Genomic DNA, 10,005 nt, shown 5'->3' on the forward strand with positions numbered 1-10,005 from the left:
GGATTTTACAAAACTCCACCCCTAAGGGGGTAAAACGGGATCCACGCGTACGAAGTCGCGGGCGGCCGCTAGTCTTTAATTAAAAGCGAAAGGTTACTGACTCACTCACTCATCACGAAATCTCGGAAACTACAAGTGCTAGGAGTCTCAAATTTTGCGTGGGAGTTCCTTTTAGAACGTAGGTGCTCATTAAGACGGGATTTTACGACACAAGGGGGTAAAAAGGGATCCACGCGTACGAAGTCGCGGGCGGCCGCTAGTAAAAAATAAAATGCTCATGAATAAAATGGTGATAAAGGGAGTTTTGGTGCATTGTGCTGATAATGCAGCCATATGCAATATTATAATTAGAAAAACTGTTGATAAGTTGAGAGGAATTCTTTATTTCCCTGATAAATTTATTTATTTATTTATTTGTAATAGGTATACAAACAGTTTACAGTCTAGGCTTCATCGTAAAGAAAAAGTGTTAATAAATTACATACTGGACTGTAAGCCAAAATTAGTATGTGTCAGAGCATGATAAATTAAATTACAAGTACTTTCCAAAAATAAATACAGTGCACAACTCTAACAGTTACACAGAAAAATAAAAATAGTGGTAGAAAATTAAGCTGAGTTTCAGTATTTTTGAGTACTAATTATTAACTTTGAGTGAGTTTAACTAAAATTACAAGTAAATTATGAAACTAGAAGGTAAATTTCTTTCTCCAATATTGTAGACCTTGTAGACACTACATAAAAATGAAAATTACAAGTAAATAAAATCATAGTCTTAATGACAAGTTTCAACCATTGTATAAAGTAGGTAAATGAAATAAAATGGGAAACAGTAACTAGGTAAAAAATAGCAGAATATTCAGAAATACAACATTTTCATATTTAGAAAAATAAAGTCTGAAAGTTTGGTGTCCTATAAAAAAAGTATTTTAAGAAAATTTTAAAGACACTTGACAATAATTTTACCAATTTCCAGATAATGTACCATGGGAAAAATCTAATTTATTGTAATGTATAAAGTATTTATGCATGAAACTCATGGTTCAACGCTTGAGTAACCTCTAAAGGGCAAGCTCTCACATTATTATGTTTAGTTCAAACTAATAACTAGTTATTAAACTATGTTACCATAGTGACTAGATAAAAACATTCATTGTATTAAAATTAATATACAAATTAATATAATAACACTTTGGCAAGTGTTCTAAAAATTAAAAAAAAAGTGAAGTTAAAAAATATGAATAGGTAATTTTGGATGTCTTTTGTTTTGTATGGGCAGCTCAAGTTTTTAAAATAAGTTATTGATGACTGGAAAGTAAGTTAATAGCAAGCTTTAAAATGAAGATAGAGGTACTGTTAGGTCAAACAGGTGTACCTATGATAGACCTAGGAATATGGGCATACAGCTTCTAGATTTTACTTTATAATTTACATAAAATATGCTACGCGCTGTGAGCTTGATTATGCCTTTGCATAAATTATTTTCATTAAAAAAAACTTGTGTCGCAGGTCGCAAAAGCTGCGCATGTGCGTACATTTGTTTATACACCACTAAATTTTAATCACCGAAAAAAAAAATTCTGGGTAATGAGTTATTGATACTGATCCCATTTGTGCAAAAAAAAGAGTAAAATAAAGTGACTCAAAATATCCTCCTAAAATTGGTAATTTATTGACACACGCGTCGCTAGCACTATTTAAGTACGATAATGTAACACTTATTAGAATTAAAAATGGTCTAAGTTAGCTAAGTATGTAATAATAACACTGGAAGCGTGGTCGAGGCGTGAGCGAGACAGACAGATCGATGCAACGTGCGAGCGCGTACGACTACTCTAGCGAGCAGCGGAGTGACCCAGCTGTGACGCGTAAAATACGGACTAACGAAAATTTAATAAAAAAATTAACTTCATGAAAACCATTTCTTTTTCTTTTGCTTTCAATATTCCACACGTTTCTACATCACCTGTTAAAATTTTTTCGGTGATAAAAATTTAGTGGTGTATAATTTTAAAGTTGATAAATATGCGACGTAGCGTTGCGGAAAGGCAACGGTAAGATAATATCACGTAATAACAATGATTTATGCTAAATTAACAAGATTACTCACCAGAAAAACACTTTCCCTCGGATAAAATGCGGTCAGCACAACATAAACTTGTTTTGGTTACGTAAAAAAATATATCGGCTGGTACACTCTTTCTATATTCACCAAAACACAATATTAAGTCTTAGTTTTGTATAAAAACACCAATGCTATTAAGCGAAACTGGATTATTGACACAGTTTTACGTTTGTATAATAAATTAGCTAAAAAGATGACGGCAAGGTATTGATTGATGGTTCGTCCCCGATTCGACGAATATTCTACAGAAAAAAATATAGGAACGCTATTTTCATTCATAAAATGTATTTTTTAGGCCGTGCACTCTGTCACATGATTTTAATTGGAGTGTAGTACAGTTAAATTGAACGAAAATGGACACAAGATTCCGCAAAGTAGTCAAATGCGAATTTCAACCTACTTGACAGATATGACCGGTGTGTTCTTGTCGGGTGCGAAAATGACAGCTCGTCAGGGTCAGGTGAGATGAAGTCATTTAGTTTGTTTTTCTACATAATTTTATAGTGTAAATTAGCAGAGGCAGCAGTGTTTTGAACAATTTTATCAATCGAAATATTTTTCTAGAGGAAAGAACACGACTATGGTAGAATTTTTGACAGCTGTAAAATGTTGCAAGTGTAACCCTAACTTTTTCTACCTGGCAGCAAAAACTACCATGAAAAGTTAAGGCACAGCTTTTTTTCTCAATCAATTTCGTTTGTCTTTCGCATAACTAACGCAAGTCGGCTTAATCGACCTTCCTTTTAAAATGCACTTTCACTAATAAATTTAGTCTAACTGAAGGTTATTTTTATGTTTGTATGCAATTATCTGACGGACGACCCTTATACCACTTCGTCAAAAAATCATTTTGCATGCATTTTGGATCTTTTATCTTCTAATTTTATTATACCCAGTCCCAGTGTCCACTAATTTCTATGAAAATAGAAGTTATTGTTCTGTACTGGCAACTTGAGTATCAGCTGTCTTCACACTGTCAATGTCAAAGCGTTTCGTTGTATGGTTTCATCGTTCCATTCTTAGTCAAGAAGAAGAGTAATTTGGTTTTCGATTGACCTACTAAATTCTATGTTATGTACAGAATTCATTCCACAATCCTTGAGTTTAGTAAAATACTATAGTTAGTAATACACATTATTGTAAAATACTAAGAAATGTCATCTCATTCATTATTTCAAGATCTTGAAACTAAACGTAATGTCAAACATATGAATCGGTGTTTTGGTATTTTTATTCATTTATTTGGTTTAATTTAACCAAAAAAACCTCATTAGACGTAGTTTACATAGTACATATAACATACCTCAATTTAAAACATATATTCGTTAACGTTTACATAAAGTTATAAGGCAAACCCCATTATAACCTGCAAATTAAATACTTTTTACAAAAACTCAATAATGGAAGACACAGAATTAGATTCTTCCGAATTGGGTACGCATTCGTACTGGCAGAAAGCGTATACGAAAGAAATAGCCAACTTTGATGACCATGGAGACACGGGTGACGTATGGTTTGGTGAGGACAGCGCGGACAGGGTTATAAATTGGATATGCGACAGTGGAATCGAGAAAGACACGGCTATAATCGATTTAGGTACATAATAACAATATTTTACGCATTTTTGTCATGTTTTTGCAGTAAAAAGTGAAATATATTACAAGTTTCAACTCCATACAAAATGCCTTAAAAATTCAGCCAAATCTAGAACCCCCTATGCTTCACTAAGTGTAGGTAAAAATTCAGTGAAAGTGGAACCCCTTTTGCTACACCTTAACCCTTTAAAGAGTGAGAAATAGGGCATCAACATCATCATTTCTGCCTCAGGACGTCCCCTGCTGAACATAGGCCTCCCCCAATGACTTCTAGATCGCACGGTTGGTAGCGGCCTGCATCCAGCGCCTTCTACCTTTATCAGTACAGTTATAGGGCACAAAATGACTAAAATGTATGTCTGGTCTCCAAGCACATAGAATTTTGTCCAATGACCCCAAGCTACCCATCCTTATCTTTAAATTGCTGTCGCGACTGCGATGAGCGCCCGCAGTGAGTGTGCGAGCGCGACAGCAACATAATTACGATCGAGCGATAAGGATGGGTAGCTTGGGGTCATTGGACAAAATTCTACATACTCAGAGACCGGGCTTTAGTATTCAATTGTAAAGTCTTTTAACTGAATCTTTCAGGATGTGGCAATGGATATACACTAACAGAACTGGCAAAAGAAGGATTCATGAACCTACTTGGAGTAGATTACTGTGTTGAAGCTATCACACTTGCAGAGAAGGTGTCTAAAACTGAGTTCCCATTCATTGATTATAAGGTAAAACATAATTTAACTAATACTGTTGATATAAAGGAAGAAGGGACTGTGAGAAATAAATAAAACAGTTATAAGTCTTTTAATTTGGACTGATTTATGAATATTTAAATTTATGTATGAACAACACTAAAGCTGAGTTGCACCATCTTTTAACTGTATAGCCATTTATTCATTAGGCAACATTTGTTGATAAACAGTAATAAACACTGTTTATAAACTGTTCTTAAACAATGTTTCATAATGTTTCATCATCTCTGTAAACAGTTTATAAACAGTCCATAAACATAGGTGATCAAACATTGTTTATGATACATGTTGCCGTGCTCCCCGCTATGAGTGGAGAGCAAGCGTGGACGGACAAGTTTCAGAAACCTGTGTATAAGGTAAACTTGTTTCACACTAGTCATATTAACAGTTTATCAACAAATGTTGCCTAATGAATAACTGGTGCTTTTTTTTATGGAGTTTGACAGACTGGCGTTTGTTAAAGTTAAAGTAAGATAGACCCAGCCTTATAAAGCAATAAAGAATTTGAATTGAATTTTAATTATTTTTTTCAGCTATTTGACATCACAAAGACTAACGTCAGCTCTTTAGGCAAGAAGTTCGGACTGGTCCATGACAAAGGCACGTACGATGCAATAAGTCTCAACCCAGACAACGCTAAAGAGCACAGACAGAAGTACATACAGCAAGTAGCTGATATGGTCACAGAACAGGGTAATTTATTTATGTACTAGCTTTTGCTCGCGGCTTCACCCGCGTGAAATTTAGTTTGTCACATATCGCCATAAATTATAGCCTATTATGTTATTTTGGGTTATAATCAATAATACTGTAAAGTTTCATCAAAATCCGTTCAGTAGTTTTTGCGTGAAAGAGTAACAAACATCCAGACATCCAAACTGTCGCATTTATAATATTAGTAGGATTTGTTTGGAGTCGCTTTTGCTGTAATTTTATGTAGATGTATGTAGATTAAAATGGCTGAACTAAAATTGTTTTCATCAAAATCCATCCAGCAGTTTTTAAGCAGAGGATGTTAGAAACATTCTCATCTGAATATGTATTTATAATCACTAATTCACATATGCGAAAACATGTAAATGGTGTATAGTTTCTTAAGCAGTGGTTAATCTATTATTGTTTCACTGTATGTTTTCCAAACAAAATAAAAAAAAAATAAAATAAATAAACTAACTTTTTCCTGTAACTTTGTATATTATGTAGACATTATTTTCATCAAAATCCATCCAGCAGTTTTTAGTAGGATGTGAACATCCTCATCATTATGGATCATAGGTCTATTAAACAATTATATTATTCAAAATTCATAAACAAAAATGTATACTATTATGCCAGAAAGAAGCCCCTAAAACTTTTTGTACATTACATAGCATGATGAAAATATTAAATGTTGTAAAGTGTATTAATATTTCTTGTTTATTTCCAGGTTTATTTGTTATTACGTCTTGTAATTGGACAGAGGAGGAAATAATAAATCACTTTTCGGAAAAATTCAACCTAAAAAAAGTTCTTCCAACGCCTCAATTCAAATTTGGCGGGAAAGTCGGCAGTGTTGTATCATCTGTGGTATTTGTTAAAAAATAAATAAAGTTTTACATGTTGATAATTTACTTTTTATTTATTTTACACCTACAACGTTTTTCCTAATGAATTATTTGATTAGAATCTAAATATCATACGAAATGCATTCATACTTTTATTTTGCATTTCAAGGATATACCTTAGGTCCACCAAACTTTGGAGTTTTTGTCCAAAGTTCATAATTTATCGCAGTTGCACTTGGTATGAACGGAACGCAACTTATTTTAGTGACAGCTGTCATTTGTCAAAAACTGTGAATTGGAACCGCCCGTCGTCAGATTTTACGAAGAAATCTCGATTTATTCACAATTTTTCCGCTAAAATGGCTAGTGCACCAGCCGAAAAGTCTGCCTGTGTTTTCTGCAATATAGTTAATAAATTAGATGACACGGAACTCCTGTTTGAAGATGACCAAGTCTGTGTTTTTAGAGATATAAAACCTGCGAGCAAATTTCACGTTTTAACTGTGCCTAAAAGGCATATAGAAGACTGCAAAAGCCTTGTTTCGTCAGATAAAGAACTAGGTAAGAGATCTACTTTCATAATTTGGTATAAATACTCAAAATAACGCGTTAAAACTCGAGTTAACTTGACCATGAATTCTGAGACCAACTTCATATATTGCAAGCGAAATTGTGCCTTAAACTTGCATGTTACAATTTAATTTACATTGCAGTTCTGTTATCAGAAAATCGAATTTTAATTGCTTTGTAAGTAAAGTTCATGATTACTATTTTTACAATAATTATTTAACAATGTTTTCTTCTAATTTGCTACTGGCATGCACATACGAACTACTTTTTAATCTTTAGGTAGGGTTGCCACTGCCAGATGGTCAGGATTTGGCGGGATTCTCCCGACTTTTTCTGTCTCCCCACTCCTGACAAAGTATAAAATCTTACAAACAACATCACTTAAAAATAAATAAAATAAACCTAAGCACAAAAAAAAAGAATTTTTTTTGTGTTTATTACTGTATTTCATGTTGGCAGTCCAATAAATTAATAAATACATTTTTAGTGACAAGTACTTACTACTATAATTTAGTATTTTCAAGTGTACTTTTATAGGAAATCTGATATACTTCCAAAACAATCTTGCGATGTATCTGAACCAGTACCTATTCTAAAAGACACAGCTCTCAAAACAATCGATAATCATCATTTCAGCCATAGGACGTCCACTACTAAACAATTATGCCTCCCCCAATTTGATCTAACTTAATTTTTTTTTAAAGATTATTAGCAATTTCTATTGCACAAATTACTAATAGTCCCATTAGCCCCTCGTGTTAAGCTAAATAAGCTTGTGTTACGAGTGGGCTCACCACAATAGTCGAGCGGCGATGGGATTCGAACCCGCGTTCCTCGGATCTCGAGTCGGCCACTCCGACCCCTTCACCGTTCGGCTATCGTGACTTATTAGTACTATTATTACTTCCAGTTCAACACATGCTGACGGTAGCCCAAGATATACTTCAAAAGAACAACCTATCGCTCCAAGATGCACGTCTAGGCTACCACTGGCCTCCGTTCCGGAGCGTCAAACACTTGCATCTGCACACTATTGCTCCGGAGAGCGATATGGGATTCATTGGACGATTGATATTCAGGAAAGACTCGTACTGGTTTGTCTCTGTAAGTATGGGTTTTAAGATTTGATATTGTAATTTAGTTTTGAATTTTGTACTGCCTATGTTCATTACAAATAATGTATGATTCTAATGATTCAGTAGTTTCTGAGCCTATTCAATACAAACAAACAAACATACCACCTGTGTGTTACCAGTGATAACTTATGGCTCGGAAACGTGGCCTCTCACTAAAGGCCTTATACAGAAGCTCAAAGTTGCACAGCATGCTATGGAGAGGGCTTGGGTTTCTTTCTTTGCGAGATCGATTCAGAAATGAGGAGATCCGTAAACGAACCAAAGTCGCTGACATAGCCCGACGGATTAGTAATCTGAAGTGGCAATGGGAAGGGCATATAGTACGCAGAACTGACGGCCGATGGGGCAGAAAGGTTCTGGAATGGAGGCCGCGTACCGGAAAACGCAGCGTGGGACGTCCACCTACAAGGTGGATGGACGACATCGTAAAGGTAGCAGGGAAGCGCTGGACGCAGGCCGCTACCAATCGATCAACATGGAAAGCATTGGGGGAGGCCTATGTTCAGCAGTGGACGTGCTATGGCTGAAATGATGATGATGATGATGACGAAACAAACAAATCTTTCCTTTTTATAATATTTTTATTTCTAACACTATAAGATTGTGGTACGAGTTGCGACAGAGACAAGTGACCGCGATAGGAGACCGTAAGCATTAAATAGTGACTGAGACGAACGAAAAAATAGAAACATGTGCTTACATTCATGTTCCTATTTCTTTGTTTGTCAAAAAGGGCCTCCCGAATTTCCACCACAGTCTCGCGCTGCCCGGATCCAAGTGCTTCCCGCGACCTGCACCAATTATTATTTTCCTTTTTCAGCCTGAATACGTCGAGTCGAGGCTATGATGACTTCACAATGCTTGGGACAGCTCAAAGTTGTAATTTAAGCACTTTTCCATCGTTCAATAATTTATTTAGTACAAATTTTACTCCTCTTTAGGACAACGTTCTTTCTTATTATCTTCCAAAAATAATAATAAGTGGGATGTAATTGAGTATTTAGTATACTATTATTATACTATCCGTTCGCGATAAGTTTGCCGCTGGCGATATGACGTCACTCGAAGCAGAGGCGGGGCAAGACCTAAATTTGATGTGGGCAAGACAGATTTCGCGAGGCCTTGTTCTGTGGCGACTAGGGCTTGAATACCGGAATTCCGGAATTTCGTAACTCCGGAATTCCGGATAGGTTTTTTCCGATATTTCAATTCCGGAACTGAAGCCAATATCGTATTCCGATATTGAAATTTTTCATAAATTATTTTAAGTTTTCAAAATGATTTTTATCCAAATCGGTCCTTCTATAAGGAAGTCCTCGAGACAGTCATGTATTCGCAATTTTATTACTAACTAGCTGACCCGGCGAACTTCGTACCGCCTTAGCGTAGAGATTTTCTTTATATTTTTTTCCGTAAAAACCTTGTACAAAGTATTAGAAAACTACAAAAAAAAAAATCAGCCAAATCGGTCAAGCCGTTTTCATGTTATGTCGTGACAACGGAAAACGGGTTTCATTTTTATACAGTGTGAGTCACGTTAAAGTGTACATATGAAAATAGATAAAACTATACCTATTTTTATCGACAAAAAAGAGGTCAAAATTTTTTTGAGATTTTTTTTTAATTTTTTATAGAATTTTTTTTCTTCCAATTACTTATTGTAAAGAAAACCTAATAACTTTTAAACTAAGCGGAATATCCTGATAAAATAAAAACAGTAATAATGCTAAATAACAGGCGATACTAAAAAAATACATAAAATACACAAAAAATGCCAACAAATAATAAAAAATGATACTTTTTGAAAAAAATCTGCTTTTAAATTCGTGTTTTTTTGGTTATTTGATAAATTTCTCCAAAAAATGCCCCTTTAATAGGTGGTTTTTATTACTTTGTATTATTCTCTATCGTATTATCTTTGTAAAACCAAAAATTGCATGTCTCTATCCCTATCACAACATTTGCTATGATCGTTTGAACAAAGGCCTGCCACAACATTATTCTCAGCTACAGGTAGAGACAATTTTAATTTTAACTAAAATGCTTATTTTACTTCGAAATCTTTTGTTTTTATTTGAAATCTAACTTGTCTTTATCACAATTACAAATCTAGAGCCATTTTCAGTTTCGTTGTTAACGAAGCGTTGAATGGCGCGCCCGGAGAGGCTTAGTTCAAACGATCATTGTAAACGTTGTGATAGGGATAGAGACATGCGATTTTTGGTTTTACGAAGGTAATACGATAGAGAATAATACAAAGTAATAAAAACCACCTATTAA

The 10,005-nt window shown here is 34.7% G+C and overlaps 3 protein-coding genes across 8 annotated transcripts in view; 2 read left to right on the forward strand and 1 right to left on the reverse strand.

The window, feature by feature from the left end:
• LOC135085423 (alpha-1,6-mannosyl-glycoprotein 2-beta-N-acetylglucosaminyltransferase-like) overlaps positions 1-2,556 on the reverse strand; it is a 63,538-nt gene extending 60,982 nt beyond the window's left edge. For 3 of the 6 annotated variants that reach the window (XM_063980220.1, XM_063980218.1, XM_063980217.1), the window contains exon 1: positions 2,111-2,556. The gene's annotated coding sequence lies outside the window, so the exon portion shown is untranslated. The remainder of the gene's footprint in view (positions 1-2,110) is intronic. The other 3 variants (XM_063980219.1, XM_063980221.1, XM_063980222.1) reach the window with 3 other exon arrangements.
• Positions 2,557-3,300: 744 nt separating this feature from the next.
• On the forward strand, positions 3,301-6,081 carry LOC135085425 (EEF1A lysine methyltransferase 2). The gene is made up of 4 exons (XM_063980225.1): positions 3,301-3,721; positions 4,312-4,448; positions 5,009-5,168; positions 5,902-6,081. Exons 1-4 carry the CDS (start codon positions 3,526-3,528, stop codon positions 6,057-6,059), a joined length of 651 nt encoding a protein of 216 aa, XP_063836295.1. The 5' UTR covers positions 3,301-3,525; the 3' UTR covers positions 6,060-6,081.
• A 200-nt stretch (positions 6,082-6,281) lies between these two features.
• LOC135085557 (adenosine 5'-monophosphoramidase HINT3-like) lies at positions 6,282-9,282 on the forward strand. The gene is made up of 3 exons (XM_063980333.1): positions 6,282-6,580; positions 7,500-7,693; positions 8,546-9,282. The coding sequence occupies exons 1-3, from the start codon at positions 6,379-6,381 to the stop codon at positions 8,570-8,572; spliced, it is 423 nt and encodes a 140-aa protein (XP_063836403.1). The 5' UTR covers positions 6,282-6,378; the 3' UTR covers positions 8,573-9,282.
• Positions 9,283-10,005: the final 723 nt, after the last annotated feature.

Source organism: Ostrinia nubilalis, chromosome 28 (genome assembly GCF_963855985.1).
Source record: "Ostrinia nubilalis chromosome 28, ilOstNubi1.1, whole genome shotgun sequence".
Lineage (NCBI taxonomy): Eukaryota > Metazoa > Arthropoda > Insecta > Lepidoptera > Crambidae > Ostrinia > Ostrinia nubilalis.